This window comes from Chenopodium quinoa, unplaced genomic scaffold (assembly GCF_001683475.1).
Source record: "Chenopodium quinoa cultivar QQ74 unplaced genomic scaffold, ASM168347v1, whole genome shotgun sequence".
In the NCBI taxonomy this organism is placed as follows: Eukaryota; Viridiplantae; Streptophyta; class Magnoliopsida; order Caryophyllales; family Amaranthaceae; genus Chenopodium; species Chenopodium quinoa.
In genome coordinates, this window is record NW_018743074.1 from 1226050 (window position 1) to 1249246 (window position 23197).

Sequence of the window (23197 nt, forward strand, 5' to 3'; positions counted from 1 at the left end):
AAATTTGCTATAAATAAACTTATCAGCTTGATTCACCTTGAATCCAAAGGACAAAATCGTGTCATCAAACTTCCGATGCCACTGCTTTGGTGCTTGTTTAAGTCCATACTATGACTTAACCAATTTACACACCTTATTTTCCTGTCCTTCCAAAACAAACCCTTCGGGTTGTTTCATATAGACTTCTTCCTCTAGTTCTCCATAAAGGAATGTCGTTTTGACATCCATTTGATGGATTACTAGATTATATACCAAAGCCATTGCAATTAATAACCTTATCGAGGTTATTCTTGCAACCGGTGCATAGGTGTCAAAATAATCAACACCATGCTTTTGCCTAAAGCCTTGGATAACCAATCTGGCTTTAAATTTCACTATGGAGCCATCCGGTCTCCTTTTCCTAATGAAAATCCACTTGCAACCAAGTGGTTTGCAACCGGGAGGTAAATCCTCTATTACCCAAGTGTCATTTCCCATGATGGAATCCATTTAATCATTTATAGCTTCTTTCCAAAATGCACTATTTTGGGAAGATATTGCCTCGCTATAAGTTTTTGGGTCACTATCCACATTAAAACAATATGGAGTAGTGGAACTAAGGATATCTCTAGATCCTTCAACCAAATAAATTATGAAGTCATCTAGAGAATTCCTAATTTTCCTTCGTCTTTTACTTCTTCTAACATGAGGAGTCTCATCCTCATTATTAGATGAACCTTCATGAGAGACATGTTGATCATCATATTCAACAATTTCCTTTCCTTTGATACTAACTTGTAGATCCTTTGGTCTACTCATTGATGAAAACCGATTTTCATCAAAAATTGCATCACGTGACTCAATAATCGAATGTTTCGAAACATAGTCACTTTGTTCTATCACATAGAACCTATAGGTTTTGCTATGCTCAGCATAACCTATAAAAATGCATTCCAAGCCCCTTTCACCGAGCTTTCTTTTCTTGTTGCCGGGCACTCTAACGACTGCCCTACAACCCCAAACCTTGAGATACTTCAAGTTTGGTTTCCTTGTATACCAAAGTTCATAAGGAGTGGAATCCTTCCCTTAGTGGGAACACGGTTAAGTATGTGACAAGCCGTCAACATAGCTTCACCCCAAAATCCCTCACTCAAACCTGAATAAGATAGCATGGAATTAACCATTTCTTGAAGAGTTCTGTTCTTCCTTTCAGCTACACCATTTGATTGTGGTGCATAACCAGCTGTAGTCTCATGAATAATACCCAAAGATTGGAAATAAGCAGGATCATAGTACTCTCCTCCCTTATCCGTTCTCAATTTCTTAATAAAAGACTCTACTTGCACTTCAACCTCTTTCTTATAAATATCACATTTAACCAAGGCTTCATCTTTGGAATATAAAAGATACGCATAGCAAAATCTTGAAAAATCATCAATAAACGTAACTATGTATCTTTTATTTCCCAAAGAAGGTGTACTATAAAAGTCACACAAATCACTATGAACCAATTCTAAGATCTTAGAACATCTTTCAACTTTCTTGAAAGGAGTTCTAGTGATCTTATTAAGCATGCAAGTAGTACATTTATCAAGAGCAATATCACATGGAGGAATAAGTTCTAATTTAGACATAAAAGACAACTTATTGTAATTCACATGACCTAATCTAGAATGCCATAAAGAAAACAAATTCATACTATTGTCATTACCAACATTAAAACAAACATCATCCAACATTACAGACCTCTCTCTTAAAGAGAGTTTAAACAAACCATGAGACAAATAACAACGTCCAACAAAAGTGCTACCCTTAGTTATAATACATCTATCTGCTTCAAAAACTAGTCTATATCCAAGTTTATTCAGGGTTGGGCCTGATACAAGATTTCTAGAAATACTAGGAGCATATAATACATCCCTAAGGATGATACTATTGCCCGAACTAAACATCAGCTCAACTTGTCCTCTTCCTTGGACCATGATGGTAGAGTTGTTTCCCATAAAGAGCTCTTCTCCATCACCAACCTTGTGAAAGGTTTTGAACCAATGCTTTACCTTGCATACATGCCTTGAAGCCCCCGAATCCATCCACCAAGATTCATCATCCTGCACCATAAAAATGTTAGGATCCGTTGCATTTAAATCCATACCGGAATTAAATTCAACCTCATGTAATAAATTACCTTTGGTGGGTTGGTCATTGCTCTTAGAAGCTTGACCATCCTTGGATTTCTCCATTTTCTTCTTGAAAATGTAGCAGTCCTTCTTGTTGTGTCCAGTCTTACCGCATTCCCAACAAGCATACTTGTTGTTGTCCTTTTGTTTCTTGGACTTGCCCTTAGAGGAATTAAACTTTTTCCTCTTACCACTAGTTGAAACACTAGATTTGCCTTCCTCCACCATATTAATGGTGGAAGAGCTAGGATTTCCATCCTTAGCCTTCTCCATGGCTCTTATCCCTTCTTCAATTTGAAGATGGGTAGCCAAATTGGACAAAGATATGTCCTCCTTTTTGTGTTTTAAGTCATGCTTAACATCTTTCCAACTATTGGGCAGCTTATCAATAATACTCGAAACAACAAACAATTCATCAACATTGATACCATGTTGTTTCAAGTTACTATAAATACGTTGTATCTCATGAAACTGGTCCATAATCGATCTACCATCAACAAATTTAAAGTCATTAAAGTTACTTACAAGAAATTTCTTGCTTGAGGCATCCTCCGCCATGTACTTACTCTCCAATGATTCCCATAGCTCCTTAGCAGACTCGACATGTTGATACACATCGAACAAATCATCCTCCATCCCATTGTGAATATGACCCCGACATATAAAGTCATCATTTCCCACTTAGATTTCTCACGCACATCCTCCATTGTTTCATTCTCATGTTCAATCGGTCTAGGAGTGCTAATCACATAGGCAACCTTCAACGATGTAAGAAGAAAATACATCTTCTTCTTCCATCGTCGAAATTCCACACCGTCAAACTTCTTGAGTTTGACAAAGTTTGTGGTAAGTTCTTTCACACTAGACATGTTGTTCAAACATTTATCACTTTAGATTGTTAGGGTTTACAATGATTCTACACAACAAGAATCAAATAAAGAATTGGTGGAACAAACCCTAGAATGTGTATAAGTTTCAATGAAACATACAACACCAAATACTTCAAGTAGTATTACAAACCAAGCACTAAATTAACAAAGTAATCTAGAAATTACAACAAAAATAGCACTAATGTGAAAGTTTCTTAAACTTGCCTCACTCCAAGCCGAACATCACCAAGAACATGAGAAATTCAATGACCACGTGAGTCTTCTTTACCGGATACTTGTCTAAGGCGTGTATACACTTTCCTAAAGTGATAATTTCCCCCACCACGGTGCTTGGGTTGTGACCGGAAACTCACTTTGAGATACAATAGACAACACCACACACTTAGCACAAAGATGTGTGATAAGATGGTTAAATTCTTAATGAAATAACTTCATTGATAGAGTATTTCAAGAAGAGATTGCAAGTTTCTTGATGAAATTGTGAAGAAAAGGGAAAAAACTTGGAGAGGAAAAACCAGAGAGAGCAAAAGCATACTCCCGTTTTTTCTTTTAATTTCGCAATTAAAAGAATAAACGAATCCGCAACTGCCAGAAGGAGCGGGCGCTCCACCAGAGGAGCGGGCGCTCCTAATGGCCCCGCGGGTGTGGCATTTCAGCCCGCGGGCGCGGACAGGGAAATCTCAGATTTCGCCAAACTTTTTGGAGATGCCTGGCCACGCCCATGCCGCGGGCGCGGCTTCTTGTGGCTTCCAGTCGCGACCTCTCCATTCAAGGAGAGGGCTCTCTTCTACCACACTCTAAATTTCCAAAAGCGTTGGGTTGGTCATCTTCCCATACAACCGTCCCGAACTCCCCCGGCACGGTCATCTTGTATCCTTTTCCAAGCGGTCGCTTGGTAATAAACTCTAGTAGGGAAGACCGCATGAGGGCCCGGTCTTTGAAAGAGACGACGATCATGAGAGGGTCGTTTCTACTTTGCCACGAAGGCCTCTCCGCCTCCTCACTATCTTCAGACATGGTCAAGTAGTTGGAGCTACTGCTTTCTATGCGACCGTCATCAGAGCCGGATGGGGAGTTGGGACCCTCATTGGCAGTTCCTGGCTGCTCAGCCTCCTGAGCCGGAGAGGTCTCCTTGTTGTAGGAGCCTAGAATACTATCGCTTGGGGTGGCGGGGGTGCCGCCGAATGGTTCTCTAGCCGCCTCGTCTGGGCCTTGTCTCTTAGGCGATAACTCATTTGAGTCTCCGCCTCTGTAATTGGGGTCCATAGCTGTTCCCCTAATTCTTGCCATTGTGTCCTGCACAGATACGGAGTCGGTCGATACAGGCGTTGAAAAGGGGAAATTCCAAAGATCAGAGGCGGCAGATCCAGTTCTAGACTCAGCCGTACTAATTGACCGGCTGAGTTCACAACTATGTTCCGGGTATGGGTATAAAGGGTCCATCTACCTATGGGACTTATAAACAAAAATGCAAGCAAAAGACGAAAACGGAAATACATGGAAAAGCGAGAAGGAATAAAGACGGTACCTAGAGTAGAAGAGTGTTGAAACCTCAAGAAATTTCTTGGGGATGCTTGCGAAGACACAGACGGTTTGAAGACCGGCTGGGTTCTCTGGGGTACCCTCATGAAAAACTTTTTCTTGCTTGCTACCTTACAGGCGGTCTGAAAACCGGCTGCTCTAAAATTATCAAATCTCCGTTTGCCCTGAATTTCAAGTACCGGATGCTCTCAAAATTCAAGAAAATTCACGAAGTTTGTAAATGAGCTCTCGTGTGCTTCTTCCCCTATTTATAGGGGTTGCCTCAGAAGGCGAAGGGACGCGACCCTTCCCCTTCTGCTTTTCCCCCCTCTTTCAGTTAGAATTTGAAGAGATTTCGTTCAAAATTCAAAAAAAAAAATTCAAAAAAAAAAAAAAAAAATGTAGCATGCGCCAGCTCTCTTCTCAGGTGCCACGTGGCACCTTGCCACGTCAGCACCTGAGAGGGGCAAATGTTTGGGGTAAAAATACCCCAGGCACGTGGCCCTATGGCTGAGCGACACGTGGCACCCAGCCATTGGTCAGCAGGGCTCCAATCCCCTGCTGACACGTGTCCTAGAAACCCTAAATAGGGAACCAAGGCTCCCCACTATAAATAGTGGGAGAATCCTCATTAATGGGCATTCATAAATACATTCAAGGAAATTGAATACACTTACACCAAAACCGAGTAATATTAATTGCGGAATTCTCCCATTACGCGAGAAGTAATTTCACTATTTTACGCACTATCTTCCTCCTGTACGTAACTGACTTGATCGTCGGAGGCGGAGCTCCAACCAACCGCAGTCTTCGTGGTTTTGCAGGTACAGGCGGCGAAGGGCATTCTTGGAATTGTAACTCTCCCGCAGGACACATCAAAAAACCCCGAAACATTTGGGGCTTTAGTGCTTTACCAAATGTGTAATTATAAAAAGTCTATTGTATTGAATATTATTGTGATTTTACTAAATGAACAAAAAATGTCTAATTAAATGTATCTTTTATTCGTGTATCATGTATATACTTCGTATATGCCGAGGTTACATTGAAAAATTGATTATATTTCTTCCTTTCTTATATACAAAAAGCAAGTAATTAAAATGAAAAATAAAGGGTTATTTATGTATGTTTTGGCACACTTGGATTAATTTAATTAAAGTTTCAATTTAACCAAAAACAAATACGAAGTATTCAAAGGCGTTTGTGAAGTTGTTTAAGCGCTGTAATTTGGAATATACTACTTGATCATGCAAAACAATACAAATATATAGTTTGATTATATTTGGAATAGCATTGATCAAGCAAAACAATTTAAGTTGTTTAATTAAAATCTAAAATGTTGTCTACAATAATAAAAGGGACAAAAGCATGCAAGAAATTGTACAGTCTGTCAAATGGAACTAGTTTATATGTAAGGCATGTTTGGTTCACCTTATTTATGCTGATCTGATCTGATATGAACTTATTTTTTCTAACCTGATCTGATCTGATCTGATTGTCTGATTTGACCAAACTTTGACCTTAAGTGTACGATAATCTATAAGGAAAAAATATATCAAGTGGGATCTTGTTAAATTCGTAATAATGTGTAGTTTATTAATATGTAATTTTCACAATTTTTTTCATTACGAAATTAAGAATATTTAGCGATAAAAAACCGCACATAAAACGATGTTCTGATCTGAACTTATTTTTTCTGATCTGATCTGAACTTATTTTTTCTGAAATAAGTAAAAATAAGGTGAACTAAACAAGGCCTAAGAAGCTGGAATATAGAATTATACTGACCCTTATTATCTAGGGACTTGTAAAATATGATGATGATAATGATGATGATGCACGAATATATAGTTTGATTTTATTTTGGAGTATAACAAAACAAATTATCAGGTAAAGCTTTTTTATTTTTTCTCATTATTCGTACAAATAGTTTTGAGAAACTTTAAGAAACAATGATTCTAAAAGGTGGATGGGATTATATGGGTTTGAGATACACTCGTTAATAACAAATGAGGTTCGATGCAAAATTTATTTAGTTGGCATTAATTTTAAGGATATTTGTAACTTCAATGCGTGACAATTCACAAGTAGATTTTTATTAGTTCTTAACAGTAGGAAAGCAGTATTGGAACACATTAGCATATGGAAATGAATAACCTCTCGTTTTTTAGTTTTTGGTTTGAGAAGCTTTATATATGAGACATAAAAAGAAGTCATAAGAATTAAAAATTAAAAAAGAACGGAGAGGAATGTTGAGGTCCTCGTTAGAGATGGTTGATCTCCTCTTAATCATGGATTAAACATTGATCCTAATCCATTCATTAACAAATAAAGCTAGTCTAAAGTAGAAATGATGAAGTAAGGAGACTAATATGGAAAGTAAGGGAATCAACTCATCAAGAGAAGAACCGCATGTGTTTGCAATCCTTATTGATATCGTTGGTTCGCTGTCTTATTGGTTATTGAATATATAGAGACTAAGCTAGAAAGCATCATACTCAATATTCCACATGCAAATGCTAATTCAACCTATAGCATTATAATCACCTACTTTATGAGAACATTTTTTTTTTGTTTGAGGGTGTAATTATTCGTAAAATAGACAATGTTGTAGACAAGATTTAATGTAATTTCATTCAAAGATAGCGAAGAATTTAACCAAATTAGTTGACATTTACAGTCTGTGGTCTTCAATTTTTTATAAAGTAAACTAAAAAAACAAAGATTCACTGAAAAGCTAAGCGAAGATCCTTGCGTTACCGATGCTAATGCCATGGTCTGCGCTGATATTCCCTAGTCCCTACCTCCTTTTATTATTCAATATTCATCTTTATTTATTTATTCAACCCCAAAAATAAATAAATAAATAAATAATATTAATAATAACAAAATAAAAAAAAATTCTTAAAAAAATGTTTGAAGTTTGGTGTGTAATCGTGTAGATCTGACCTCTGTCGTCAAAGATGGATGTTTGTCGAGTATCACATTCACACCATAAGAGTAGAATATTGCTCACCTTTTTGCATTTATTTTTAAGTAGTAATTAAGTACTTCCTCATCATATCCTGCGTAATTGCCTACTAATATAGATTTACAAAAGGGGTACTCTATAAATTTCTCCATTTGTCCCTAAATTGTTTAACTACATTTGTCCCTTAGTTGTTTAATACTTCGTATATTATATGATCTAAGTTCATTTTTAGTAAATTACAATTTAGTTTTTTTTTTTTTTTTTTTATTATTATTACTCGTGTCGATATATTTTTTTAAAAGAGATAATATGATAATATCAACACTATAAAGAGTTAGATTAATAGGCGAGCAATGCACAATAGGCTTCCCAATGGACTCCTATCCGAAGTTTGTCAATGGAGGTGGAATGCCTTGGAGACTATGGAGAGTTACGTACATTGTAAGGATTCGATCTTGTTTAATCGTCTATCTACTTAATTACTTCTATGTTCTATCATAGAACATCTTTGGAACATCTATAACTTAGACATATGGGTATGCAAAAAATCCCTTAAAAAAAACATAATTTGAAAATTTGAGATAAAGGTAACTGAAATTGTAGTGAAAACCAGCCTGGCTAGATGGTCCAAAGTACATGTTACACCCCGTAATATAACATGCAAAAACTAGTGAATTACACCCATCACTTTCATTTCTTCATTCTAAAGCATACTTACAAAGTTATAATTGCTATAAATAAAATTAATAAATTTTAAAAAATGAAATGAAAAAAGAGAAGGAAGTGGATGAATTGTAGTGCATGTAACTGCTTTATAACAGCTTTATGAAAATAATATAAAGTGTGAAATATGACCAGGAAAGTACGAAATGAAGTGAGACCTCCACTGTCTTTTGCTTCTTGTAGGAGGAGATTGGAATAATTTACTCTTGAGATTTAGTAAGCAAAACTTTCCAATCTCATAAATTTATGTAATTATATTCATATATCATTAACTAATGTACAATATTATATAGTACGAACATATATGGCAAACCACTTATAAGTTACAAGCTTACGACCTAGGATTATGGTGCTACAACTAAAACTCTAAAACGGTACTTGGATGATTGTATGGGAGATTTCCTAAATTATTGTCAATTTCTACGATTTCATTATTGTTTATGGACATAAAAAAGATTACTGGATTTATTGTAAAATTCATATGCTATACTCCATTAATGTCCCTAATCTCCAAATATGGTAAAAATAAATTTTAAAACATTAGCTTGTACTTAATGTCCCTAATCTCCAAAAACAAACAACTCATGCATCATTACTCCATTAATTTCTCACTAACAATTTTTTGGCGTGGGATTCTCTTACCTCCCCCCTCACATAAGGTCTTGTTTAGTTGTTTGTTAGATTGAGTCCGATTGGTATGTGTAATATACAAGTACAACATAACGCTTCTCCTTAGCTACTAAAAAAATGTTGGTAAATTTGCTGGGCCCAATAAACGGTTTGGACAAACTGCAAGTTGAGCCCAAGGTCCATGTTTCACAAGCCTTTTTTTTTTATTTTTTTTTTTTATTATATAATTTTTTAAATAAAGGATGGTGTCCTATGGTTTTGAAGTACTTTTGCGAAATTTGATATTCCACCCCTTGTCAATCTTGGTAATTATAGTTGTTAAATACTGTAATCAATTCAATCAAAAGCTGTGTATTTTTCTACTAGTATTTGAGATATCAGTTCAGTCTTTACAATACTTGTTTCAAAGGAAGGAACTTTGGTCAGATGTAATAGGCACCTAACATGTTAGATTTTCAATCATAACATTACTCGAGTCATTCGCATATAGTTTCAATATATAATGTTGGTATTTTTGCAAGGCCGATAGACAAAATAACAGAAAGCATCATATGGGTTAAAGAAAATTTTCATACCAAATTTCAGTTTTGTTAATGGAGACTACAGTGTGTTATCAACCAACTTTATAAAGCACCAAAGTAGTGTTCTCCCAAAGCCAACAAGAAATGCAGAGTATATCGCATCTGAAGACTGAAGTTAATGCTTAGACTGGCCAAGGTGTTAGGATACAATTAACAAACCTTCAGTTCATCTGATGATTCTGAAATTTCTAAGGCATTGAGGACAAGGTGCATATAGTTATGTCCAATCAAGTGGCCGACTACTAACAAGATCATTGATCAACAAATGTACTAGATGAAGCCGATTCTATATATGGGGCTCATGAAGGTTGCTATTACATCCTTGGACATAACTGTGGCATATAGAGCAAAATATTCTTTCTCAATCAGAAGTCACTATGAGGAGTTTCATTCTATTCAAACATATCAAAATTGGCATCTTTACAACTATAGATTGCGAAACTTCAACATCAACTATTCACAACAAAATGACAGAACACAAACAATGAACATATTGAAGTAGGTTTTATGTGAAAAAAAAAAGAAAGAAAAAAAAGGAAAAAAAAAAAAAAAAGAATGATTCAGAATGACATGCTATTGATGTCCAACTAATTGCAAAGCGAACAGTTGAGAGCAATAAGCAAAGAATGTATAATAAAAGGCACAAGAAAATTCTAGGAAACATAGATAGAAAGAACTTACAAACATCAAATAAATCCCAAAACATGGCTAGATCAAATTGAAAAATGCAAACTAGTACTCTGTACAGAACTAACCTCAATGTCAGAACAAGATTCAAACACTTGCAGTTCTATGGTTAAGTCAACTTCAATAAATGTGACTTCACCATCTTTGAGAATCAAATACATAACATACATGAACGCCTATGCCAATCTGAAGCAAGTGTAAAAGATGAACTGACGAGGACCCAATCGTGTAGTAAATCCCAATTATAACTGTTGTCTGACTTCCCGTAAGCAATCTACAATAGTCTAGAATCTAGTTGCTACTCAACTTATGTACATTGCATTACTAGAACTGTTAGATCAGATAAATAAGATTTTCACTTAATTCTAGTTCCAGGAGGCCATCTGTCTGTAATTAATTTGAGAAGGCGGCAAAGCTACCTGTTCAACTGGCCTCTCTCTTGCCTCAAAAAATCCATTCTTCAATGGAATCAAAAGCTCCGGGGTGCCAAATCCCCTGCTTCCATTTTCCATAAGAGGTATACTACCATTGGGAAAGAAAGTCGGTCTCATGTTTGCTAAAGCATGAGGATTCAGTCCTTGAGGACTTTCCAGGAATTGGACAGCCCCAGGGTAGGCTGCAAGAACAGAACCTGATATTTGGGGAAGTGCAGCAGCACCATGCTGATTGTTAAGGTGTGGTGGGAGACTAGGGGGATGTAATGTAGGGGATAAATTGTTAACTTTTCCGATGTAAAGTCCAGAAGGTATCATCATCTGCACTTGCTCAGCTGTCGGGGCAGCCACAAGAAAAGGGTGGGGTTGAACGTGACTAAAGCCTCGCATAGAACTAAGATCAACCCAGTATGAAGGTCTTCCCAATTCAAAATTGGATTGACTGGCATTTCCTCTGAAACAAGTGGCTGTGTTAGCTGCAACACTTTTTCTGAGCAGCTGCTGGTTTTCACTGTGTTGATTATGATGAATGTAGTTCTGTGTATCCTCGATCACAGGATTGTCATTTAGATCAAAACTTGATGCACTAGCTTTATGATGATTTACATCACTTGCACTTTGGCAATTCAGGTCAAGGAGAAATTTTTCAGGCTGCTTTGAAGTGAAGTCCACAGAAGTCTCTTCACCAGGATATTCTGAATCCATTGTTGCAGCAACATTGAGGTCAAACCCTCTATTACTGTTAGTTATACTTCCTCTTTCAGAATTCATGAAAGAAGTGGAACGGAAAGCGCTGATATTTCCTGACCTTTTCCATCCAAGCTCTCCACCAAACTGCAACGGTTTCTGAGGCAAGCCCATAGGAACCCCAACCTTTGCTACCACTGATATTGGTGGAATTTTGTGGAATTCTGCTCCATTTTCCTCCATACCTTCATTCAGATCAAAGTTACAATGACGTGAGCTTTGCAAACTAATAGCTGTAGAATCTGATTTTGTAGTTACAACGGATGACTCATGCTCTAGAAAAACAATTTTTGATTCATGTGACTGAGTTAAAAATGGTTTCCTCTCAACCAAATCTTCATTGGAGGACTGACATGGTTTCGGATCAGTAGAATCAACTGAACTTAGCTGAACCACTTCACCACTTTCTTTAGATGATGCTGAATCAGTTTTTGAGTAGCTTATTATGGTCAGGCCCCTTGTTGGTATGACTTTCATGACAGACTTCTGCCGTCACAGATGAATAATCTGGTTCTTTCCTCTTTCCATTAGAGGTTTGTCCAGTTTCTGATCTCAGATCGCTCCTGACAGAAGTCTGCTGTGCAGAGTGAAACCTTTCAGACAAAACAGTAGAAACCTCGGCATCTCTAGGATTATGTACACTTGTTTTGTTCTCGCCAGTCGAGGAAGCGAGTCCATGACTAATGTGACCACTAAAAGAGACATTACCATCAACTTTACTCTTCTCCATACTACTTATCAGTATTCAGCTTCAACAACAGCTTCCAATTCACTTAACCACCCGCAATAAGTGTTTCTCAGAACTTTCACCCCTACAATAATGCCAGAAGAAATAATTCACTAATCTGACACTAAAAATAAGCTTATATAGGATAAGGGAACAAAATAACACAGAATTTAACCCCAAAAATTATTACTTTTACAAAAAATGACATTCAATTGGGTGAGATCCCACCACTCGAACTCTTCATTTTATACCAAAAACATGAATTTATTAACATTAAATAGCCGAGTCTAACACTTAGACACATCTCCAGCCGTGGCAAACATAAGTATCCAAGTCTAAGTAACATAAGATCAAACAACATCCTCCAACTTTGCACAAATTAATTAGCCGGAGAACAAAATGCAATCTCTAACCAGATTTTTTTAACATTTAACAAAAATGCACATAACCCAGCATGAAAAATCCGCATTAAAACATCAAAATCTAAGCAATCATAATTCTTCAAAACCCTCAGAAAATGAAACATAAATTATCAACCCATATTCCAGCACACAGCAAGATGCAAACTTTCAAAAACCCAACAAAAATATAACCTTAATAAATGAACAATGAACACCAAATAATGCCAAAAACAGTAAGTCTTCAAAAAAAACATAAAACCCAGAAAGAAAGATTAGGCCTTTTTTCCGTATGTCAAACAACAAAACTCCAAACAAAAGTTCAATCACTAGAAACCCAACAAAATAAATATCACAAAATTCAAGATTACAAAAGAAACAGAACCCTAGATTTACTAAAAACATAAACCCAAAAAAAAAAAAAAAAAAAAAAAAAGGAGATAGAATCAATACCTGAAGTGAAGAAGAACAAAATGAAGGTTCAGTTCACAGAAAGAAAAGCAAGTAAAAAATAAAACAGAGAAAAAAAAGGCTAATAACAAGAAAGATTATGAGAGGTTAACAAAAAATCAGCCACTTTTTTCTCTTCTTTTTTCTTTTTTTTTTGTTTTTGTTGGTTAAAATTCCAAAAAATAATCACTCTGAAAAAAATGCAAACAAACAAACAAAACAACCTTGCTTCATCCTCTCCTTTTTCCACTTTTGGAGACAATGGTGACCCAGATTTTTTAGGAGATTTTCATTTTTATTTAAATTTTTAGATAAAATAGGTCACTGAAAATGAAAAGTGGGAAGAAAAAAAACAAATAGAGATACTGTTGTAGTAGGCTAGGAACTGAGACTAGGAGAGGAGGAAGAGAAGGAGGTGGGGCCCATTTAGCGCCCTCCATCTCTGACGGAGCAGTATGAATTTAGTGGGTCCTATCAGGTATGGATGTGGGTCCCACTCTCTAGTATTTTTTTTGGGGAGTGGTCATTCCCCTAGCCTTCTGTCCGTACATTTACCGACAGTGACATCTTTTCTCCTTTCCCCTCGAACCATGGTGGAGTAGTTTGATTATCTTGTATTTCCTCCGTTTCACTTAAAATTGTAACACTCGTATATTCGTATTATATGTAACACTCGTATGTTCTGTTTGGTAAAACTAGCGATAACGAATAGGTTTTACCGATCGAGTCCTGAGTAGTTGTCAATTGAGGGTGGATAAAGGTGAACTGTCAAAGTAACGGATGATAATATGTGTATTTGTCAAAGCAATACTCGTATCTCCGTATTACTTATGATACTCGTTTATTGGAGGATTGTTTTATGTAAGGTAGAATAAGCACATAATGAGATTGATTATACTTATTAATCATCATAGTGATTACACCGAGTAAGGATAGTTCGTGATTTACTTTGTAATTTAAGTTTGAATCCTTTTAGCTATGGTATATAAGGATGAAAATTTCTTATCTTTTTCTGTTGCTTTCAGATGTTTGATTATATTTAGGATATGACATGAATAGAATGTGCCTTCATTATACAAATAGAAGTGTTTTTTCATTAAATATATAATGCAAATAGGTCAAGTTAAAAGAAGGAGGAAATTTGTGAATGTAATTAAGGTGTGTGTAAAGTAATAAGTTATCATTTCTCATCTAGGACAGTGAAGCTCTCAGTGGGCTTATAGGTTTTTGGAACGACATGAAAAATGGTAGGAGAATGTGACATTGGCTTTTCTATTGCTTTTCATTCATGTCCCACTTGTATCTTTTTCGTTTTGAGTTTCCGTAAGACCATAAGACCTTCCATTTACTTTCAAAAATCAATTGGGGTGTGTGATTTAATGATGTGAATCATTACAATTTCAATATGCTCTATGTACAAGAAATAAAATAACGAATCCACCCAAAAATAAAAAGGTCGACTTGTCACTTCACGTTGACTAACTTGGGCGTAATTTTTTAATTTATTTTTATTAAGATATGTAACAGAATTTTATCTCATGTATTATATGGTGGTTATCACTTTTTAAATAAAAATAAAATTAACTAAATTAGTTGGTAACTTAGAATTAATATTCAATCTTGCCTACATTTTGTTATTACTGTAGTCTCTTATGTTTAATGTCGTGTAACACTATTTCACCTATTTTTCCAAAAATGACGTTTGATGTCTACATAAAGATCACAATTATTCAATTAGAGCGGTCCCTCCTCTCCTAGTCCACATAGTCTCTTACTTGTAGCATCAAGTATGGTATATGTCTAGTGCTTCCAAGCACATAAGTTGTGTACAAATATGGGGGAGTAATAGAGTATTGAGTATACATGGTCCACCCCATGTTAAAATGTCAATTTGCTAAGGTCCACCTAAACCGTATTCTAAAGATGTGTGCAACTGTGAAAGGAGCCAAGTCAGCCAACCCATCAAGGGGGTGATGTACACATTCCAAAAATCGATTTTTATACTTAAATATATGAGTAAATCACAATAAAATTACACCAGTTTATTTTTCAAAAAACTTGTCAAATTTAATATTTGAAGTCTAAATATTGAATTTACGAGGGTATAAATTCTATACTAAATGATGGTATGATATTAATTAATCAAATCTTTAACTATAAACAAACTATTTCTTACACTTTAAATCATTTGCCAAATGTCTCATTCAATAAAGCCTCTTATTCCATAGTCTACAAGTTGAATAATATGATTGATATCCAAATCCCTCTACTCACTGTTAAAATTAAATCCTCCCATTTAAAAACTTCTTGCAACTAAGTTACTAACATCATTTTCAATTTTAAGTATATAATTTCTCGAGAGTGATGCCAGAGCAATAGTCTAACATGGGTTTCTCTTGAAAATTTATAGAGTTTTTAAAAAGGCTACACTATTTTTTAGTTATTATTAATTATTAGGATTTATGCCTATGGGTTTTTACCTTTTGATTTTTCCTATTTTTAGACTTTAAGAGTTTTAGTCATTAGGATATTTATTTGTTTAATTTTTCTTTTTTTAGGATAGATTTAGTAGTGGGTTACAAATATGATTAGGAGATATATTAGGATTAGGATTCTCAATATTTTATCTTATTAGGATATGATAATTATTAGTTTCCTATCTTATCTTTGTACAATTTTTCACCCTATAAATATGGGTGCATATCAATAGTGATTCTAAATAATGAAGAGAGATTTATTTTGGGAATTAATCCTTTTAGCGTTGCTCGTTTGATTGTTAATAAAAATACCACTAGTTGCGACTCGTGATCATCTTCTAGTTGCGACTTGCGAGAATTAGAATATTATCCTTTTTATTTTCGTGTAGTTTCTTTAGTTCTTGTTAAAATCCAAAAATCCAATATTATTATAACTTACGAGCCTTGTTAGAGTCTTGAAAAATCCACATCATAATGATATCAGATTTTCAGGTTTTAGAGAGTGAGGGACAGGTAAGTGGTTAGAGTTTTCTTCCCAAATTCATAGATTTTGGGATACATTCTCATCATCCGCCCATGTGACTCTCTAAACACCAAAAAAAAAAATACATTTTTTCCTCGTTACCTTTTCTTTTATATAAACCCGCTTGAATGCTAAACAGTACGTTCACCAACTCATTTTATTTCCTCTTTACATACGTTTTTCCAAATAGGGGATCACTACCCAATTGTTAACCATAATATATAATAGACGAACCCTTGGGCCCAACTTTCAAAATAATCAATGACAAAATTGACAATGAAGTTCCCACCTCATTAACTAGAACTGGCCGATTCTCATGAGTTTTATGGACCACTATATAGAGAATTATGCACGAATGAGATCTTACAACAGGAAGTAGCAACAAAAGGGACCCACATTCTGACCACTCTCATATAAAAGCTATGAAAATAAAATATGTAACGAGTTGAGTGTAAGTTAACATCACTCATATGGGCAATTCTAGCTAGCATTGTTTGGACTAACCTTGATATTTAGTGCTAATTAGGTATATATAAATTACTAATTTAGCAAATATGATATGGATCTTATCACATGAGAATAATAGAGTGATAAATGGAAAATGAATGAAGTGTTAGGTATGGCATTGAGATGCTATTTTTTATTTTTTTTATATATTTTTTTTATCATGAATATCATTAATTTATTATTATTATTACTACTACTGTTTAGGGTAAAAGTTACCCTGGACACGTGGCCCTATGGGGGATCTGACACGTGTCATCCCCCCATTGCACCATGGGCATCCAACCAATGGATGCCACGTGGTATCGTACCCCCAATGGGGGAGCAGGCCCATCTGCTATAAATAGAGGAATCTACCTCATTTATTGACATACAGAAATACATCCACAAAACCCGAGCAATATTAATTGCGGAATCTCCCGGAATCCGAGAGAATTAATTTACCTCCTTCACGTAATTTCATCCGAAGTTGTTCTAACTTGACCGTCGGAGGCGAAACTCCACCCAACTGGAGTTTCGTGGTTTTGCAGGTACAGAAGTCAGGCGTACATTCCCGGTGCTGTAACTCTCCCGTGGGACACCTCAAAAACCCCCGAAACATTTGGCGCCGTCTGTGGGAAGAGTACCACTTGGATGGCATCTGAAAATGTACCAAACGCAGAGGGCAGCCGGCCCACGGCTGACCCTGTGGTCCACACGGATCATGAAAGTGGAAGTGGGGACGACTGCAATGTCGAAACCTCCAGGCGCACTCGTTCCAAAGAAAGAAGGGAACGAGGTCTAGACAAGGCTTGCCCCAACAACCCAGGCGGCAAGCATACCGGACAGACCCAGGCGGCGGAGGGGTCGGCCCCCGTCACCAGAGATGAGCTCATGAACCTCATGAGTGGCTTCAAAGGGGAAATCACCGACATCCTCAAAAAGTCAGCTGGTTCCAACAAGGGCCAGTCGCCCAAGAGGGCTTCAGGAAAGAAGCCCACCAAAGACCGGGTGCCTACCCCTCACCCAAAGCCTAGAGGGGGGGATGGGCCCCTAATCGACCTCTCAAAGATTCGTTTCCCCGAATCAGGGCAGCGAAAGGCCATCCGGCAAATACAACCGGATGGTTCAAAAAAGACTTTCACAGATGCCCGGCTGTTTATCGAAGATAAGAGAGGTTAGAGTATGTCCCAGACGGCTTCAACGTCGACATACCCAGACAGCTTCCGTAATTCTTCGATCAAGCATTCGGAAACTCACCCGAGGAGCCACACGCACGACACATCCATCCGTACTGCCCCTCATGTGATCCATCAGGCTCCATTTGGGACTCAACAGCCATTTGGAGCTGGATCACCATACATGCAGCATTCTCCTTTTGGGAGAATGGCGACAAACACCGTCCAGCCCATGGACTAGCAGCTCAGGCTGCTAAACTTAGGGGAACAGCCTTTGGCTTTCTCCCGCGAAATAACCGAGGCGGCACAGCCGGCTAAGGTTAAGAATGTGTTGGTTGGTACCTACGATGGCACCACCAACCCAGAAGACCATTTGATGGCGTACACCAACCTCATGTACCTACAGGGGTTGGACGACGCCGCCTGGTGTCGATGTTTCCCGGCAACACTAAAGGGCATAGCCCAACAGTGGTTCGGCAACTTGCTGGCTGGGTGCATCAATAACTTCAAGACGCTTGCATATCTGTTCGCGTCCAACTTCTCCATGAATATCCCAGCCAAGAAAACCAGCCTCGATCTAGGGGCGATCCGGCAGGGTGACAAGGAGGGACTTCGGTCCTATGTCAGGCGGTTCAATCTGATGAGAATTCAGATACAAGGACTGTTTGACGAAGTTGCGTACACAGACTTCTTCAAGGGTCTGAAGGATGGGTCGACATTCAAGTTCGACCTAGTTCGCAAGAGGGTCGCTACCCTCCAGGAGGCCCTAATGGAAGTTGAAGCCTATATACAGGCGACGGAGCTCTGTGCCGTCAAGCACACGTCAGAACCCAGGCGGTCTGACGTAAAAGAGAGCCGGTTCCCGCAGCCGGCCAGAAAGGAAGAAAAGAAAAGAAAAGAAAAGAAGTTTGGGCAGCTGACCGCCCAGGTCAGCCATCCCAGAAGAAGCAAAAGAAGTTGGAACCGTACGTCCCCAAGTACGAGTTCAACAAGGACTGCTCCTCCATCCTCATGGAGATAAAAAACCTCTTGACTATTGAAAAGCCGGCTCCCCTAAAGAGCGCTGTCAAGAATCGGGATAAGAGCAAGTATTGCCAATTCCATGAGGACATTGGCCATGACACCAATGGCTACTATAGCCTCAGGCGGCTATTGGACCGGTTGGCCGATGAGGGGGCTTTGAAGTCCTACCTGACAAAGTCCAAGGGTAACCCTGCAAACGGAGGGCAGTCGTCTAAGAAGACGGTGGTGAGCTCTGACACAGATGAAGAGCACATCTACACCATTGCAGGCGGTTTCGCTAGTGGTGGCCCTACCATTCGGGGTGCCAAGGACAACATCAGGAAGTTGTCCGCCTCAGAGGACGAAGGCCAGGCGTCGAAAGACGTCTTCCCAGAAGTCTGCATCCGGTTGGTAGGATTGATCTGCCATCCGGCTGAGAGGCAAGGGGGAAGGGCGACACATGGTCGTCAAGTTTTTGGTAGTCGAGGAGCTGACTGCCTACAACCTCATATTGGGGCGTCCAACCCTCAATGAGGCTAAGGCGGTAATCATCCCCTCTCTCATGCTGATTAAGTTCGAGAGGGATGATGGGTCGGTAGGCTCCCTAAACGGGGACCAAAAAGCGGCTAGAGAGTGCTATCTCTCAGACGTTAGGCCGACCGCCCATGCAGCCGGCCCCCGCGAGGAACCTACTGACCTCGAAGACAAAGAAGCGGGCCTGTCCCTAAGGCAGGCGGTACCAAGAGAAAGGCGGACCAATTGGCCCCCGCTAAGAGAATGAAATAGCAATCACTAGCCGGGGAAAGGCCGGATGACTCCCGGCCCCAGCCGGCTGGTCAAAGCATTGATGTCGTCCTGGACGACAACCGTCCTGATAGAACCATTAAAGTTGGGACGGTTGCTTTTGAAAAGTTGGGGGCAGACTTGCTCCAACTTCTGAAAGAGTTCAAAGACCTCTTCGCCTTTGAAGTGGAAGAGATGCCAGGCATAAGCCCGGATCTAGCTGTCCACAAGCTAGCTGTTGATCCCAAGATAAAGCCAATTAGGAAAAAGAAGAGGGATCATGGCGAGGAAAGGTCTCAGGCGGCAGCCGCCGAGGTCAAAAAGTTACTTGACGCTGGGTTCATTCGGCAATGCTACTACCGGATTGGGTAGCTAATGTGGTACTTGTCAAAAAGCTGAATGGTACCTGGCGGATGTGTGTAGACTACACTGACCTGAACAGGGCATGTCCAAAGGATAGCTATCCGCTTCCCAAGATAGACAGTCTAGTTGACTCGACAGCCGGCCATGCCTTGATGAGTTTCATGGATGCCTACTCAGGCTTTCATCAAATTCCCCTATGGAAGAAGGATCAGGAAAAGACGGCCTTCGTCACTGATCAGGGGTTGTACTGCTACACGGTGATGCCATTTGGGCTGAAGAATGCGCCTGCTACCTTCCGACGAATGATCAACACGGTCTTCACCCATCAGATCGGAAGGAATGTAGAGGCGTATATAGACGACATGATAGTCAAATCCAAGCTCCAAGAGGATCACCTAACGGACCTCCGAGAAACCTTCACCACACTCAGGCGGCACAAGGTCATGCTTAACCCCAAGAAGTGTGTCTTTGGTGTTGAGTCTGGGAAGTTTCTCGAATTCTTGATTGATCAAAGAGGCATAGAGGCCAAGCCGGAGAAAGTCCAGGCGGTGATTGATATGCAATCACCTCGAACTGTCAAGGAGGCCCAAAAGTTAACCGGTTGCCTGGCGGCATTAGGAAGATTCCTCAGCCGATCAGGCGACAAGTGCCTTTACTTCTTCCAAGCAATCAGGAAGAGGTCCAGATTTGAATGGGGAGAAGAGGCTGAGGCGGCATTCCAAAGGTTAAAGCAACATCTACACTCGTTGCCCAGACTTGTGAGCCCCCTGCCCAAGGAGGTTCTCTACATGTACCTTGCCGTCTCAGACCACTCCCTTAGTGCCGTGCTCCTTGCTGAGAGAGACGGCAAGCAGCTTCCAGTATATTTCATCAGCCATATCCTCAGAAATGCTGAACTCCGGTACCCAGTGATTGAAAATTTTGGGTTGGCTCTCTACAAAGCAGTCAAGCGGCTGAAGCCATACTTCTTGGCCATCCGGTAACTGTCTACACTGATCAGCCACTCAAACGACCAATGACCACCATGGAGTCATCCGGCCGAATGATTAAATGGGTTGTTGAGATCCAGAGCCTGGAAATAACTTTTGAGCCTAGACGGGCAGTGAAGGGTCAGGCGTTTGCTGACTTCATTGTGGAAATGACTAGGTCGGCCCAGCCGGAAGATCTTGGGCAGGTTTGGAAGTTATTCGTAGACAGAAGCTCTACGACAAACGGCTGTGGTGCAGGTGTAATTTGCAAATCTCCAGAAGGAGATACTTACGAATATGCACTACGGTTCAAATTTCAAGCTTCAAAAATGAAGCTGAGCATGAAGCCCTGTTAGCCGGAATGCGCATGTGCAAGGCGGCAGGGGCAAGGAAAGTCGACGCCTGCTCCGATTCCCAATTGATCGTCAGCCAATTCAATGGTGACTACGAGGCCACCCATCCGGCAATGATCAAGTATCTGCAGGCGGTCAAAGAGGAGGCGGGGGCATTTTGATGAGTTCCGTTTGTGTCAAGTGCCCCGGTCTGAGAACAACCAGGCGGATGCTCTGTCCAAATTGGCCTCATCCGCCACTTGAGACACGCCTAGGTCAGTCTTTTGGGAGGTCATGGAAAAAAGAAGCATCGAGCATGACCCCATTGGAATCTTAGACCGAAGCTCCACCTGGATGGACCCCATCCGGGACTATTTGGTAGACGGCACCTTGCCGGATGCCCCCTCAGAAGCGGCAGCACTTAAAAAGAGAGCTTTAAGCTTTGAAATGTTCAAGGGGGAACTCTTTAGAAGGGGATACCTCCAGCCGTTACTGAAATGCGTAACCCCAGAACGGGGAAGAGAGGTGTTAGAAGACCTGCATGCGGGCTTTTGCGCTTCACATATAGGCGGCAGGACTCTAGCAAAGAGGGCCAGACGGCAAGGATATTTTTGGCCGATCCTTGAGGCGGATGCCATGGACTTAGTGAAAAAGTGTGATAAATGTCAGAAGTTTGCCCGACTGATACACCGTCCGGCAACTGACCTGACGGCTATCTACAGCCCGGTTCCCTTTGCGAAGTGGGGTATGGACATCTTAGGTCCCTACACGCCTGCCTCAGGCGGAAGAAGATACATTTTGGTGGCTGTAGACTACTTCACTAAGTGGGTTGAGGCCGAGGCGGTCAAAGGCATCAAGACAAAGGAACGTCATCTCCTTCATTTGGAGAAACATCATCACTCGGTTTGGGGTGCCTATGTCCATGGTTTTTGACAATGGTCCTCAGTTTGAAACGCCTACCCTCAAGGACTGGTTAGGAGATCAGGGGATCTCTCATTGTTTTGCATCCGTTGGCCGGCCCCAAGCAAACGGTCAAGTTGAAGCCTTCAACAAGCTCATCTCAGACGGCATAAAAAAGAAGATCGAAAGAGCCGGTGGATTGTGGGCCGATGAACTCCCTCACGTCCTTTGGGCATCAGAACGACTGAGAAGGGGGCAACCGGTGAAACCCGTTTCTATTGACCTACGGCACTGAAAGCGGTTCTGCCAATAGAGCTCTATGAGCCAACACTCCGAGTCATGCTCTATGACGAGGAGGCTAACTGGGAAGCCATGCGCCTAGCATTGGAATCACTCCCAGAGCGCAGGGGCAATGCCGCCTTACGCCACGAAATATACCGTCTGAGGATGACGAGGGCTTACAACAAAAAGAGTACGCAAGCGCCCTGTCAAAGTTGGGGACTTCGTACTACGAAAGATGGAGGCCACTGGCAGAGCAAAATGAGCAAGGGAAGCTGACCCCCATTTGGGAAGGCCCCTATCGGATATATGACGAAGTCAGAGACGACACCTACCGCCTGGAAACTCCAGACGGTAGGAAGTTACCTAGGACCTGGAACGTGGATAACTTGAAAAAGTATCACTTCTAGGAGGATGTAGTCATTTTTTGTAAATAGAGTAAATTAATGAGAAATGCTTTATTTCAATTTCTGTGTATTTCTAAAGATCGGGCATCCGTTTGCCTCAAACATAAACCAAAAAATGCTAAGTACCTAACTTAGCCGTTTAGAGAAGCATGGCCAACATGAGTAAACCGCTGTTCTACCTATGAACAGGCATCCGGCAACGCCCTTCTGGGTGAATTTGTCGAAGAGAACATCTCTCTTCCGGGTGGTACATTGTTCTAAGCGTCAAAACGTCGGATGGTCTTAACCAGCTAGGTTAATCCCATGACAGCCCGAATGACCTATTGTAAACAAGATGAGCCTGTCATTATCCCCAAGGTAATACATGCGGCAAAGTTAAATCTTGTTGGGCAGACGGCTATTGCCGGCTTATGCGCCCATTAACCAACCCCCAACAGATCTTGACTAGACTGTTGCCCCATGGTACCCCAGACGGGAAATTGCACTTCAAGTTGTAGCCTTTCTTGCCTCAAGGCAGCTAAGGCGGTGAAAAATTTTGTCTAGCTCCCAATCAAAAGGTAGTCAATCTCATATGGCTGTTTCCCCAA

General features: G+C 39.8%; 1 protein-coding gene across 1 annotated transcript; it reads right to left on the bottom strand.

The window, feature by feature from the left end:
* Window positions 1-10031: 10031 nt before the first annotated feature.
* Window positions 10032-13250, bottom strand: LOC110731616. Its single transcript, XM_021911488.1, has 2 exons — window positions 12919-13250; window positions 10032-12152 (listed from the first exon to the last, which is right to left on the bottom strand). Exon 2 carries the CDS (start codon window positions 11815-11817, stop codon window positions 10525-10527), a length of 1293 nt encoding a protein of 430 aa, XP_021767180.1. The 5' UTR covers window positions 11818-12152; window positions 12919-13250; the 3' UTR covers window positions 10032-10524.
* Between the last annotated feature and the right edge of the window lie 9947 nt (window positions 13251-23197).

Coding starts and splice junctions, on each gene's coding strand:
- LOC110731616 (XM_021911488.1), bottom strand. CDS start 11,817: ATGAAAGTCATACCAACAAGGGGCCTGACCATAATAAGCTACTCAAAA.